Source organism: Symphalangus syndactylus, chromosome 20 (genome assembly GCF_028878055.3).
Source record: "Symphalangus syndactylus isolate Jambi chromosome 20, NHGRI_mSymSyn1-v2.1_pri, whole genome shotgun sequence".
NCBI lineage: Eukaryota > Metazoa > Chordata > Mammalia > Primates > Hylobatidae > Symphalangus > Symphalangus syndactylus.
Window position 1 is genome coordinate 61208718 of NC_072442.2, and position 14920 is coordinate 61223637.

At 48.7% G+C, this 14920-nt stretch overlaps 1 protein-coding gene across 1 annotated transcript in view; it reads left to right on the top strand.

The window, feature by feature from the left end:
• ASGR2 (asialoglycoprotein receptor 2) overlaps window positions 1-10314 on the top strand; it is a 41447-nt gene extending 31133 nt beyond the window's left edge. Inside the window, exons 4-10 of the mRNA XM_055258608.2 lie at window positions 948-1061; window positions 1276-1371; window positions 1924-1995; window positions 2482-2568; window positions 2648-2799; window positions 9441-9547; window positions 9896-10314. Of these exons, the coding sequence (XP_055114583.1) occupies window positions 948-1061; window positions 1276-1371; window positions 1924-1995; window positions 2482-2568; window positions 2648-2799; window positions 9441-9547; window positions 9896-10061 (794 nt within the window). The 3' untranslated portion in view covers window positions 10062-10314. The remainder of the gene's footprint in view (window positions 1-947; window positions 1062-1275; window positions 1372-1923; window positions 1996-2481; window positions 2569-2647; window positions 2800-9440; window positions 9548-9895) is intronic.
• Window positions 10315-14920: the final 4606 nt, after the last annotated feature.

Genomic DNA, 14920 nt, shown 5'->3' on the forward strand with positions numbered 1-14920 from the left:
ATGTGTGTGGGAGGGAGTATGAATGTGTGCATTAGCATGTGTGTGCACATGTGAGAGTGGGTACAGCAGAGCACGGTCATGAGTGTGTGCGAATGTGTGTTTTTGAGTGAAGTGAGCAATATGTGTGAGTGTGTGAGTTTGTGTGAGTTTGTGAGGGCATGTGAATGTGTGTGTCAGTACTGTCAGGGTGCAGATGGATCAAGGGGCGGGAGAGGTACCTGTGAGATGACCTCGGGCTGAGGGGAGCAAATTTAGTGTGGAACGAGGTTTCTAGGGGAGCAAGGGCAGAGGGTGCTGGGGAGGAGGACTTGCGTGGTAGGGGATGAGGACAACAGGTGGGACCTGGAGGGTTGTGCTTGGAGAGTGGGCTATGGTGGAATGACCCAGACTTAAGGATCTCAATGGAATTTTGGCAGAGGAGGGATTGTTGCAGTACGGATTTTAGGAAGAACACAGGGCCCAGCTTCTGGAGTCTCCAATCTGAGGAGACAGGGGCCTTAGAAGAGCTGAGACTAAGGCCGGAGGTGATCTGGAGGCCTCTGCCACTGGCTGGATGGGAGGAAAACCATTCACAGATCCCCCTTCTCAGGATGTGTGCCTAGGCAGGGCCAGGTCCGTCCCCCAGCCCCCTCTGTGTCTCCCAGTCCCCCAGCTTCAGGATCCAGGCTTTGCACACAGCTGATGTGAATATCCTGAGTCGTGTGCATGGGTGTGTGTGCACCGGGGTAGCTGCGTGTGTATATTTGTACATGGTAATATGGGTGCGAGTGTGTAAGAGTGTGTGTGTAATGCTCAAATGCTGGGGTCAAAGCCTATGATGACCCCCCCCTCCATGGCCCCAACCAATTCCCCCACCCAGGTTATGCCTCCTCAGACTTCAGCGCCCTGCCTTTACCCTCTGGCTCCCCACACCCTGGCTGCCGGCTCCTGATGCCCCTCTCCCACAGGGCCACCTGCCCAGCCCCTGGCACAGCGTCTCTGCTCCATGGTCCGCTTCAGTCTGCTTGCCCTGAGCTTCAACATCCTGCTGCTGGTGGTCATCTGTGTGATTGGGTACCAAAGTGAGGGTCACAGGGGCCAGCAGGGATGGGCAAGGGGTGGGGAAAGAGACATGGGCAGTGGCGGGCAGTGACCAGGTCGATGGGAGGGGATGGGATGGAGGCGGGGTGGAGCACAAGCTGGGGCAAATGCGGGGGCATTGAGGGGCCGGTCACATGGAGGGTGATGGGGACACGGCCCCTCTGCCTCATCCTGCCCCCACTGCCACCTGACAAGGTGCACAGCTGGAAGCCGAGCTGCAGAGCCTGAAGGAAGCTTTCAGCAACTTCTCCTCGAGCACGCTGACGGAGGTCCATGCTCTCAGCACCCACGGTGAGGGGCTGGACAGCTGGGCTCTCATTTATCCGCACAGGTTTGCTGGGCTCAGTGCTGAGTCTGCAACAGGGCTGTGTGGGGTGCCGTGGGGGCAGGCTGGGCGAGGCGTCCAGGGGCCCTGGGGGATGTATAGGAGGGAGGCAGCTGGGGACGGACGAGGTTAGTGCCAGGTGGAGAGGTTGGATCTGCGACACCAGGAGGCGAGGAAGGCACCATGTCTTGGGCCTGTGAGCAAATTGAGTGTGGCAGGCCCATTGGAGGGGCAGGCAGGTAAAGGGTGGCCAGAGAGAGGTGGGGAGGGGCCCGGCCACGCAGGTGAGCCGTGCTGACAGAGCGAGGCTTTATTTTGAGAAAATGGGGACCCACTGAAGGGACTGAAGCAGGAGAGTGGCCTGAGCCACTGTGACAGTGCAGGGAGCCTGGGTGGGGTCGAGGAAGCCAGGAGGGGGATGCCCTCAATGCCCAGGACGAGGCGCTGGCCCCCGGTGCCCCAGCAGCATGAGGATGGAGGGAGGCTCAGTGGGGAAACAGCTGGCTTTCCGCTTTCAGGAGGCAGCGTGGGTGACAAGATCACATCCCTAGGAACCAAGCTGGAGAAACAGCAGCAGGACCTGAAAGCAGGTCAGAGAGCCTCCGGGGTGTGTGCACATGTGCACGTGTGTGGTGTGTGTAGTGTGCACATGTGTGCGTGTGTGCGCCTGCAAGTGTGTGTATCTGTGTCTCTGTTCGTATGTGTGGTGTGGTATGTCATGGATCTGTGTGTGGTGTGTAGTGTGGTATATGTGTGTGTTGTGTGTGTGTGCATGTGTGGTGTTATGTGTGTGATGGGTCTGTGTGTGTGGTATGGTGTATGTGTGTGTATGCATGTGATGTGTGTGGTGTGTCTCTTGGTGTGTTTGTGTGTGTGTGATGGATCTGTGTGTGGAGTGGTCTGTGTGTGGTGTACATGTCTGTAGTGTGTGTGTGTGTGTGTGTGTGGTGTGGTGTGTGGTGTGGTCTATGCATGGTGTACGTGTCTGTGGGTGTATATGCTTCCCCAGCCACAGGCTGGAGCCTGGCAGGTGGGGACCGCACCTGCAGGCAGCACTTTTGGCCTGTCTGTCCTAGATCACGACACCCTGCTTCTCCATCTGAAGCATTTCCCCGTGGACCTGCGCTTCGTGGCCTGCCAGATGGAGCTCCTCCACAGCAATGGTAGGGGTGGGGCCGCCTCCAGGCCCAGTGTGCCTGCCCCTCCGGCTGGATCTCATCCCCCTGCCCCCTGCCCCCTCAGGCTCCCAAAGGACCTGCTGCCCTGTCAACTGGGTGGAGCACCAAGGCAGCTGCTACTGGTTCTCTCGCTTCGGGAAGGCCTGGGCCGAGGCGGAGAAGTACTGCCAACTGGAGAATGCGCACCTGGTGGTCATCAACTCCTGGGAGGAGCAGGTGAGGCCACACTTCCCGCAGGCAGGAGGAAGCCCTTGGAAGGCAGGCTCTGGGAGGCTGGATCAGGCTTATTTTATCCCTTTTTTTTTTGAGATGGAGTCTCGCTCTGTCGCCCAAGCTGGAGTACAGTGGTGCGATCTCGGCTCACTGCAAGCTCTGCCTTCTGGGTTCACACCATTCTCCTGCCTCGGCCTCCCAAAGTTCTGGGATTACAGGCGCGTGCCACCACGCCCCGGCTAATTTTTTTGTATTTTTAGTAGACCTGGGGTTTCACCGTGTTAGCCAGGCTGGTCTTGATCTCCTGACCTCGTCATCTGCCCGCCTCGGCCTTCCAAAGTGCTGGGATTACAGGCGTGAGCCACCGCGCCCGGCCTATCCTTTTAATCTAAAAAAAGAGTCCAGAAGCAGAATTGTGGTGGAGCTCTGGCAGGTTCAGTGAAACAGCCATTGAGTCTTTTTAGTTTTGTTTGTTTGTTTGTTTGTTTGTTTTAATATGTTCAACTTTCCGATCTAAAGTAGCCGTCGATTCTAAGAGGTGGGAGTTTGCAGCCTGGAGCTTGGCAAAGATACAGGTGCCAGGCAACCAGGTGATGTGCAGCAGGTCAGGAGACAGAATGAGAGACAGGGTGACCGAAGGGGCCAGGACAGGGCGGAGAACACAGCTGGAAGGCACCGAGAGTCCCTTCTTGCTATGCTGGCCTTCGGAGTGCTGGTCACGTAGATGAAGGCAACCAAGCAGGCAGGAACCCCGTGACTCACCTGCAGAGGGTGACCGGTTCCCTCCAAGGTGCTCTGAATCCCCTTCTCATGGCTGCTGCCAGACAGCAAAGTTCGCGGAGAAGAATCAACCCATTAGAATAGACAGGACAGTTTTGGAAAAGGAGGGTAATAATGGTAACATTTACTGAGCACTTACTATGTGCTTTCATACATTTACTTCTTCAAACCCCACCATCCCAGGGCACGGGCACTCATATTATTCCCAGTTTGAGGTGGGGGGGAATGTCAACACTAAGGGACAGAGAGGTTAAGTAACTTGTCACACAGCTAGTGAGAGATGGGGCCACAATTCAGACACACACATCCTCTTTAGCCAGTGTTTTCACCTGCTACGTGCTGCCTTGGTACTGTGGGGTCTATGAGGGCCTTGTTCTGTATGAACTTGGAAGTTTTTTTTTTTTTTTTTTTTGAGACGGAGTTTCACTCTTGTTGCCCAGGCTGGAGTGCAATGGTGCGATTTCAGCTCATCGCAACCTCCGCCTCCCGGGTTTAAGCGATACTCCTGCCTCAGCCTCCCGAGTAGCTGGGATTACAGGTGCACGCCACCATGCCCGGCTAATTTTTGTATGTTTAGTAGAGACAGGGTTCACTGTTTTGGCCAGGCTGGTCTCGAACTCCTGACCTCAGGTGATCCACCCACCTCAGCCTCCTAAAGTGCTGGGATTACAGGCATGAGCCACTGTGCTTGGCGTGAACTTCGAAGTATTTTAATGCCACAGTAGTTAAGCCATATGATACAGGGGCCAGAATATATGTATTGTTTGTATTACATCAGGCTCTGTTAGTACTTTACAGCATACAGTGAGTGCAAACGTATTTTGCTTTACTGATGAGGTTGAACTTGCCAACATTTAATCAGTTTTGACCTATAAAAATGTAGTTTCATGCAGTTCAACTGAAGATTTTAGTGCTCTGTGATTTGGTACACAATAAGCTCATGACCACTACAACTTCATGGTGGACGGTGCTTTTGTCATTATGAAGCCAATGTGTGTCCCAATTAATGTTTTTTGCCTTGAATTTATCTGATATATAAATACCACGGTCCTTGATTTTTTTTTTCACTTGCGTTTGCTTGCCGTATCTCTGTCCATCCTTTTGTTTCTTACCTTTTCGAATCTCTGTTTTAAATTAATGATTCTCAGTCTTGACTGTACATCGCAATCTCTTCAAGAGTTAAAAAAATATATCAACTTTTGGATCTTGCCCTTAAAAATGCTGATTTAGGACGGGTGCAGTGGCTCACGCCTGTAATCCCAGCACTTTGGGAAGCCGAGGCGGGCGGATCATGAAGTCAGGAGTTTGACACCAGCCTGGCCAAAATGGTGAAACCCTGTCTCTACTAAACATACAAAAATTAGCCAGGCATGGTGGCGGGTGCCTGTAATCCCAGGTACTCAGGAGGCTGAGGCAGGAGAATCGCTTGAACCCGGGAGGCGGAGGTTGCAGTGAGCCAAGATTGCACCATTATACTCCAGCCCGGGTGACAGTGCAAGACTCCGACTCAAAAAAAAAAAAAGCTGATTTAAATTAATCTTGGCTTCATCCTGGACCATTCCCTGAGGAGTACCATGGGGCAGTTAAGCTTAAGGTACTTCTCCTGTATAGGTTTTTTTGTTTTGTTTTGTTTTTGAGACAAGATCTGGCTCTATCGCCCAGGTTGGAGTGCAGTGGCATGATCTCAGCTCACTGTAACCTGTGCCTCCCGGGTTCAAGGGATTCTCCCACCTCAGCCTCCCGAGTAGCTGGGACTACACATGCACAGCACCACACCTGGGTAGTTTTTTGCATTTTTAGTAGAGATCGTGTTGTGCCATGTTGCCCAGGCTCGTCTTGAACCCCTGGCCTCAAGCGATTGGCCCGCCTGGGCCTCCCAAAATGTTGGGATTACAGCTGTCTGAGCCACTGTAATCCAAAAACTGCACCTGGCAGGTTTTGTTTTTGATGTTTAAAAATCTAATAAGTACCTTTTCTTTTAATAGGTGAGTGTCTCATTTACATTTTAATAGATATGTTTAACCCTAGTCCTTTCTTTTTTCTGCTTTACATGCTTTTTAATTTTCTTACAATTGCTATGTGAGAGGTGTTCTCTTTGTTTTCTCCTTTATGGTATTTTGGAAACTATGTAGTTAATTTAGAGTTATTCCAGTGATTACTTGTATAACTTTAAATAATGGGCTGAAGGCCACCGCGCCCGGCCTTCAGCCCATTATTTAAAGTTATACAAGTAATCACTGGAATAACTCTAAATAAACTACATAGTTTCCAAAATACCATAAAGGAGAAAACAAAGAGAACACCTCACATAGCAATTGTAAGAAAATTAAAAAGCATGTAAAGCAGAAAAAAGAAAGGACTAGGGTTAAACATATCTATTAAAATGTAAATGAGACACTCTCCTATTAAAAGAAAAGGTACTTATTAGATTTTTAAACATCAAAAACAAAACCTGCCAGGTGCAGTTTTTGGATTACAGTGGCTCAGACAGCTGTAATCTCAACATTTTGGGAGGCCCAGGCAGGCCAATCTCTTGAGGCCAGGGGTTCAAGACGAGCCTGGGCAACATGGCACAACACCATCTCTACTAAAAATGCAAAAATCTACCCAGGTGTGGTGATGTCACCTTGGGAGGCAGAGGCGGGTGGATCACGAGGTCAGGAGATCGAGACCACGGTGAAACCCTGTCTCTACTAAAAAATACAAAAAAATTAGCCAGGCGTGGTGGCGGGCGCCTGTAGTCCCAGCTACTCGGGAGGCTGAGGCAGGAGAATGGCGTGAACCTGGGAGGCGGAGCTTGCAGTGAGCCGAGATTGCGCCACTGCACTCCAGCCTGGGCAACAGAGCAAGACTCTGTCTCAAAAAACAAACAAAAAATAAAATAAAATACATAAATAAATAAATAATAGGCTGAAAATCATTGGCTTTGAAAACTAAAAGTTTGTATAACTTCCACAGGAAAGGTGAGGACACCAGGACACCTCTTATTCCCATGTGTCTGAGTCTTTCCTTTCCTAGGTTCCTTAAGTGTTTTATCTGAAGAATTTTTTTTTTTTTTTTTGAGACAGAGTCTTCCTCTGTCGCCCAGGCTGGAGTGCAATGGTGCGATCTTGGCTCACCGCAATCTCCGCCTCCCAGGTTCAAGCAATTCTCCTGCCTCAGTATCCCGAGTAGCTGAGATTACAGGCACCCGCCATTGTGCCTGGCTAATTTTTGTATGTTTTAGTAGAGACAGGGTTTCACCAAGTTGGTCAGGCTGGTCTTGAACTCCTGACCTCGTGATCTGCCCGCCTCGGCCTCCTAAAGTGCTGGGATTACAGGTGTGAGCCACCGTGCCCAGCCCCTCAAGTGTTTTACCTGAAATTGTTTGTTTATTTTTATTTTTTGAAGTGGAGACTTGCTCTTTCACCCAGACTGGAGTGCAGTGGCATGATCTCGACTCATTGCAAGCTCTGCCTCCTGGTTCAAGCAATTCTCCTGCCTCAGTCTCCCGAGTAGCTAGGATTACAGGTGCCTGCCACCATGCCTGGCTAATGTTTATATTTTTAGTAGAGACAAGAGTTCACCATGTTGGCTAGGCTGGTCTTGAACTCCTGACCTCAGGTGATCCTCCCGCTTCGGCTTCCCAAAGTGCTGGGATTACAGGCATGAGCCAATGCACCTGGCCTTTTTTTTGTTTTTTTTTGAGACAGAGTTTTGCTCTTTTTGACCAGGCTGGAGTACAATGGCACGATCTCAGCTCACCACAACCTCTGCCTCCCGGGTTCAAGCGATTCACCTGCCTCTGCCTCCCAAGTAGCTGGGATTACAGGCATGCGCCAACACGCCTGGCTAATTTTGTGTTTTTAGTGGAGACGGGGTTTCTCCATGTTGGTCAGGCTGGTCTCCAATTCCCGATCTTAGGTGATTCACCTGCCTCGGCCTCCCAAAGTGCTGGGATTACTGGCGTGAGCCACCATGACTGGGCTTTTTTTTTTTTTTTTTTTTTTAATGTAGCTCAAACTTTTCTTTTCAGTTCCTTTCCTTATCATGTTCTCTTTTTTTTTTTTTTTTTATATATCTTCTTTCACGTTTTAGGTCATTCTTTTTTAAATTTCTTAAGCATGTAAAGAAACTGTTCTCGGGAGGGGGCAGGGATAGCATTAGGAGATATACCTAATGTTAAATGATGAGTTAATGGGTGCAGCACACCAACATGGCACATGTATACATATGTAACAAACCTGCACATTGTGCACATGTACCCTAAAACTTAAAGTATAATAATAATAAAAAAAGAAACTGTTCTCCAACATCCCCTCATATTCTGAAACAAAGCTTCTTTTCAAAGTCTACTTTTCACCTCTCTTTTTGATATCACAGTTCATTTTTCATCTGCCTCATCTTCCTCTTTCCTTTTGGGGGCGTAAGTTTCGTGATGATTTTCTCCATTACTTTTGTGCATGGGCACAGTGCTTTATTTCCTATGGTTCACCCACGAAAGGGGGAATGAGTTATCCTGGACTGTCTTCTCTGATCATCTGGCACGATCTGATTCCTCCTCTCAGTCTTTAACACAGAGGGCCGGATGCTGCTAATTTGTAATCTCTGCTCAGCTGTTCCATTTCTTGTGGTGCCGGGAGGGAGGGCTGGCAGCAGGTAGCAGCACATAGTGTGTCCTCTCTCCAGGCACTTTCTCCCCAACTCCGTTGACTCCTCTGAATTTGGGGAGCAGCCTCACCTGCCTCTGAGGGCTGCCCCTTCGTGCATGGGACTTTGTCCTATTTGTGGGATTCCAGAATTTAGGGATGCCCCAGTTTCTGATGCTCAATCAGAAGAGGTGAATAACTGCAACCTTAGTTGTTTTTCTAAAGAGTGAGAGTAGAATTAGGCAATTGTCCTTCAAATACTGTTGGAAGGAAAATTCCAGGCTGTCAAAGGGAATTGTTAAGTGTGCACGTTGCTCAACAGATCCATCCCTCTCCACTTCCTCCGCAAAACCAGGTGACCACACTTTCCCCTGCTACCCTACCGAACCACGGGACCTAGGTCCCCAGGAACAGCTGTATGTGTAAGAGAAAGCCACTTGGAGGGGCTACCGTGCTGGGAGTGTGGGTGCGCGTGAGTCCCGGGGAGCTATCTGCAGGCTCGAAGGCCACTTTCACCCAAGCCCCTGGCAACTGGCTGGCTGGGCTGCTTCCTGACACCCTGGTGTCTTCCTATTTTGCCCCGATTGTCAGACTCCACGTACCTAGATCATAATGGGGCCCTGGGCAGTGGGTCCAAGCTTAGAACCTCCCGGCCCTGACAAATCTCAGGAAATGATAGCTACACATAGAAGCGAGAGCTACCAGGGGCTGATGTACTTGAGAGGCGAGTGGAACTGAGATCTTTAGTGGGTCTAGGGTCTGGGGGGCAGTGACAGCAGGGACCACGGTCAGGATCCCAGGAGTTCGAGGCTGTGGGCAGAAGACAGGGAGAGAACCGGAGCTTGGGTAGAGCCATAAGTTGGGAATGAAGGGGGACACCGGCCCAGGGCTGTGAACAGGGGACAGTGGCCACTAACTCAGGTAAAGGATTGGCTCTCTGGCTCTGCAACTCCCTGCAAAGTGTGGTCACTGCAGTGCCCATCTTAGAGGGCTTCTGAGGATTAAATGAGATCATCTTTGCACAGACAGCACGAAGTCTAGCCTAACAACTGTGCACTGAACAGTAGCTAGAGTGACAGAAGAAAAAGCTAGGAAGCAGTCTTGTCAGGAGCTGATGCTTCAGCCTGGGGGCAGATCAGGCTGGGGAAGGCTGAGGGGGGCCATAGTTCCATGCCTACATGGAGGGAGGATAAAGGCACAAGAGACTAGAAACTTCCTTTTTGCCTGTGTTTCCAGAAATTCATTGTACAACACACGAACCCCTTCAATACCTGGATAGGTCTCACGGACAGCGATGGCTCCTGGAAATGGGTGGATGGCACAGACTATAGGCACAACTACAAGTAAGTGGCCTCTTCCCTCATCTCCTTGTTAGATTTCTCTGGGGACAGCCCCTGGCCTTTCACTCCAAGCCACCCTGACTCGTCCCTCAGGGACCAAATTCCCCAATCCTCTCCTCCCCAGACTCCAACCCCTCCAAAGCCGTGCTTTTCTGGGCTGGGGGTGAGGGTTGCTGGGACTGGGCATAAGAAGCATCTTTCTCTGCGGTTGGGTTCTCCCCAGACTGGGTAGCAGGGCACACCCCAGCTCCACTCTCAGCCTTCAAGGAAAATGGTCACGACGAGGAGGAGGATGGGTAAGTCACTTTCTCACCACCGTGGCAGAGTCTGAGTTTTCTCTTGCCTCCCTAGGAACTGGGCTGTCACTCAGCCAGATAACTGGCACGGGCACGAGCTGGGTGGAAGTGAAGACTGTGTTGAAGTCCAGCCGGATGGCCGCTGGAACGATGACTTCTGCCTGCAGGTGTACCGCTGGGTGTGTGAGAAGAGGCAGAATGCCACCGGCGAGGCGGCCTGACCCCAGCACACCTCTGGCTAACCCATACCCCACACCTGCCCAGCTCTGGCTTCTCTGTTGAGAATTTTGAGGAAAGGAAGAAACACTGATTCAGGGGTATGGGGAAGAGCTGAGCAAAGAGAGAAAGGAGGTAGTTTAAGAGTCCCTGCCCCTGGAGGGCTGAGATCCCACCTCCTTCTGTAATTCATTGTAATTATTATAATCGTCAGCCTCTTCAATGGAGTAGGAAAGAAGAAACAAATGCTTGAATCTCTGTGTGGCCTGGTTATTGGGAACTGAGAAACAGCACGCAAAGAGGAGGGCGAGGGGAGGGTGTGGAAGATGCAAGGCACGCATCTTGGACAGCTGCTCCTTGGTGCCTAATCCCGAGGGACATTGGTCAGGGAAACGGGAAAGGGGCTTAGAGCAGATGGGCTTAGTGGCTGGCACTGGTGGGAAAGGGGTCAGCTGGGCTGTGGCTGGAGGGTCCGCCTGGCTCCCAGGGCTCCCAAAGGAAGCATCTTTCTCTGTGGTTGGGTTCTCCCCAGACTAGGTCGCAGGATACACCCCAGCTCCACTCTCAGCCTTCAAGGAAAATGGTCATGACAAGGAGGAAGATGGGTAAGTCGCTTTCTCACCACCATGGCTCTCTCTTTTTGACCCCAAGCAGATCTAGACATATCTCCACCACAGGGTGTCACCAACAGTCTCCACAGTGGGCAAACTTCCTTCTCCAAGAACATTCTGAAACTGACCTTAAAAAGACTACTCAGCGGTTATATTATTTATTTAAGATGGAGTCTTGCTGTGTTGCCCAGGCTGGAGTGCAATGGTGCGGTGTTGGCTCACTGCAACCTCCACCTCCCGGGTTCAAGTGATTCTTCTGCCTCAGCCTCCCAAGTAGCTGGGATTATAGGCATGTGCCACCACGCCCAGCTAATTTTTGTATTTTTAGTAGAAACAGCGTTTCGCCATGTTGGCCAGGCTGATGTCGAACTCCTGACCTTAGGCGATCTGCCCGCCTCTGCCTTCCAAAGTGCTGGGATTATAGGCGTGAGCCACCGGGCCCGGCCCCATATTTTTTAATTTTTTAATTACAGAAATAATACATTCTATTAGTAAAAAATGTTTTAAATGACACACACACACACACATGCATGCACACGAGTGTCCTCTCAGTCCTCCCTCATCCCCCCAGAGTCAACTCTTTCCTGTGTCCCCTACCAGAGCCCTTCCTGTGTACATGAGTAGATGCAATATTATGTCATTACATAGTGCCTGTTCCGCTTCACAGTGTCTTGTGGACACTAATCTAATCTATGCCATTACCTGGCAGGTTTTACCTCCTTGGATTTAGCAGCTGTAGAGAATTCCAAAGTAGGGATGTACCATACATTATGTAATCATTCTCTGTGGGGGGCAAGTAGTTAACCACTTTTGTTTCTTTGTTTTCACATAGAATGCTTCAAAGTAATTGTTTGCTCATAAGCTTGTGATAGGTCAAGACTTCCCAGTTTTCAGTTGCAAAATTTTCTAGGATTGTCCCTTCAAAATGTACACGATTGGGATTAAATTTAAAACATCATGAAAACAGGCTGGGCGCAGTGGCTCATGCCTATAATCTTAGCATTTTGAGAGGCTGAGGTGGTAGATCGCCTGAACTCAGGAGTTTGAGACTAGCCTGGGCAATATGGTGAAACCCAGTCTCTACAACACGCACACGTGCATGTGCACACGCGCGCACACAGACACACACACACACACACACACACACCCCAGCTGGATGTGGTGGTGCATGACTGCAGTCCCAGCTGCTTGGGAGGCTGAGATGGGGGGATTGTTTGAGCCCAGGAAACTGAAGCTGCTGTGAGCTGTGACTGCATCACTACACTGCAGCCTGGGTAAGACAGAGAGATCCTTTCTCAAAAAATAAATTACGGAAGTAATAATACACTCTAAAGTTTTATAGGACTAGAATTTTTATAGAAAACTAGAAGTTTTATAGGGCTCTAGGTTACTTCACCTGCCCCCTTCAGCTCCTCTGGCAGCCTGGAGAAACTGCTTTCAGTGGTTCTAGCTGTTTCTGCTAGTACTGACATCTGAAGTTCTAAGTAAGACACACAAACTGATATTTCGTCTTTGTATCAGTCGTAGACATTATTTAGTCGCTGTCATGTAAACGAGGTAAAATCTTCCAATGTAGTCTACAATTTGTATTTAAATACTACTTTAAAATTTGTATCAGTTGTATCTGTGTCAATATTGTTACTGCTGAGTCAGCTACTATAATCTGATTACATTTCCTTTCTTGCACAACTCTCATTTCTTCTGAAATTCATCAGTGTTCCATTAAAAAATTTTGCCTCATATTCTTTGAACTTATTGCTGAGTCTTCCTGAACTGTAAAAAGCTTGACAATATAATTTTTCCAGGCGTACAAACCAGTCATATAATCAGTATTTTAGTTGTACTTGGTGTACTTTTTCCTAGAGCCAGAGAAGTTATTCCAAGTTTTATGGGGCCTGAGGTGTACACAATTTTGGGGAGCCCTCTGTAAGAACAATTACAAAATTATGGATATAAAATTAAGCATAAAAATTACCATTTATTTAAATGTAAAAAATCACAAATTTCAAAAGCAGAAAGCTACCAGAAACATCAAAGAATCTAGGAAATGCTATATATATATATATATATATATAAATTGTGTGTGTACATATACATATATATGTGTATACACACACACACACACACACACGCATACACATATATATATATATTTTTTGAGACAAAGTCGTGCTCTGTCGCCCAGGCTGGACTTCAGTGGTGTGATCATGGCTCTCTGCAGCCTCAAACACCTGGGCTCAAGTGATCCTCCTACTTCAGCCTCCCAAGTAGCTGGGACTATAGGTGCATATCACCACGCCTGGCTAATTTTTAAATTTTTTATAATGACAGGGTCTCACTAAACTGAGTTCAAGCCCAGAAGGCCTTCTGGTTCAAGACCAGTTTGAGCCTCTTGGTCTCAAACTCCTGCGCTTAAGCGACCCACCTGCCTTGGCCTCCCAAACTGCTGGTGTTGTTACAGGTAGTTAGACAGGCATGAGCGGGCAGGAGGGGGCTTTCCCGCCCACTAGGAATGTTGGGTGATGGTTCAGCAATGATCACATCACCTCTCTAAAAGTGATAAATCGGCCTTGCTCTTGTCGCCCAGGCTGGAGTACAGTGGCACGACCTTGGCTCACTGCAACCTCCACCTCCCGGGTTCAAGCAATTCTCTGCCTCAGCCTCCCAAATAGCTGGGATTACAGGCGCCTGCCACCGTGCCTGGCTAATTTTTGTATTTTTAGTAGAGATGGGGTTTCACCATCTTGGCCAGGCTGGTCTTGAACTCCTGACCTCGTGATCTACCTGCCTCGGCCTCCCAAAGTGCTGGGATTACAGGCGTGAGCCACCATGCCCGGCCATGGAATTGACTTTTTAAACTCAATGTAATTCCCTCGAGATTTTTACAAGTTGTTGCATGTGTCGACAGTTCATTTCTTTCTGTTGCTGAGCACTATTCTATGGTTTAGACAGATGTACCACAGTTCGTTTAGCCAGTTACTCATTGAAGGACATCTGGGTGCTTTCCAGTCTTTGACTGTTGCAAATACGGCTGCTATGAATATTCACGTGCAAGTTTTTGGGTGAACACACTTTTTTATTTCTCTGGGAGAAATGCCTGAGAGCGCAATTTCTGGGTCATATAGTGGGTGCATGTTTACTTTTAAAAGAAACTGCCAAACTGTTTTCCAGAGTGGTTGTACCATTTTATATTCCCACCAGCAATGTATTAATGATCCAGTTTGCCCACTTCCTCACCTGTATCTGGTTGTTGTGAGTATTTTAAAGTTTTAGCTCTTTGGATAGATATACAGTGATACATTACTGTGGTTCTAATTTGCGTTTCTGTGGCAGCTAATGAGGTTGTACATTCGTTCATGTGCTTATTTTCCATCTGCATATCCTCTTTGGTAAAATGTCTCTTCATGTATTCTGCCCATTTTCTTTTCTTTTCTTTTCTTTTTTTTTGAGACAGAGTCTTGTTTTGTCACCCAGGCTGGAGTGCAGTGGCGTGATCTCGGCTCACCACAACCTCCGCCTCCCAGGGTCAAGTGTTTCTCCTGCCTCAGCCTCGCGAGTAGCTGGGATTACAGGTGCTCGCCACCATGCCCAGCTAATTTTTGTATTTTAGTACAGATGGGGTTTGCTGTGTTGGCCAGGCCGGTCTTGAACTCCTGACCTCAGGTGATCTGCCTGCCTCGACCTCCCAAAGTGCTGGGATTACAGGCGTGAGCCACTGTGCCCAGCTTTCTGCCCATTTTCTAATTGAGATTTTTTTTTTACTGTCGAGTTTTGATAATTCATTATATATTCTAGGTACTAACCCTTTGTTGGATATGTGGTTTGCAAATATTTTCTCCAAGTCTGTAGCTTGTCATGTTATCCTCTTAACAAAAACCCATTTCCAAAAAGACTAATATGGTAAACAACATCTTGGCAAGCTCAATTAAGGAACTGAGAAAAGTGACATGACCACAAAAAATAGGGAGGTTAAATGACACTTTTCCTGTTGTTATAGAAATTTGGCTAAATTCCCAAAGCTGAGAATGATCGTTGGTAAGTGCCCATTTAAAACAGAGAAGAGCTGGATGCATCTAGGCAGGACTAATTAAGAGAGGCAACATAATCACCACCATTCTTCCCAGGCTATGCAAAAGATGAATGGAGATTTAAGGAGATTCTTTCAAGGGAATTCTTTTTTTTTTTTTTTGAGATGGAGTCTTGCTCTGTCACCCAGGCTGGAGTGCAGTAGCGCAATCTCGGCTCACTGCAAC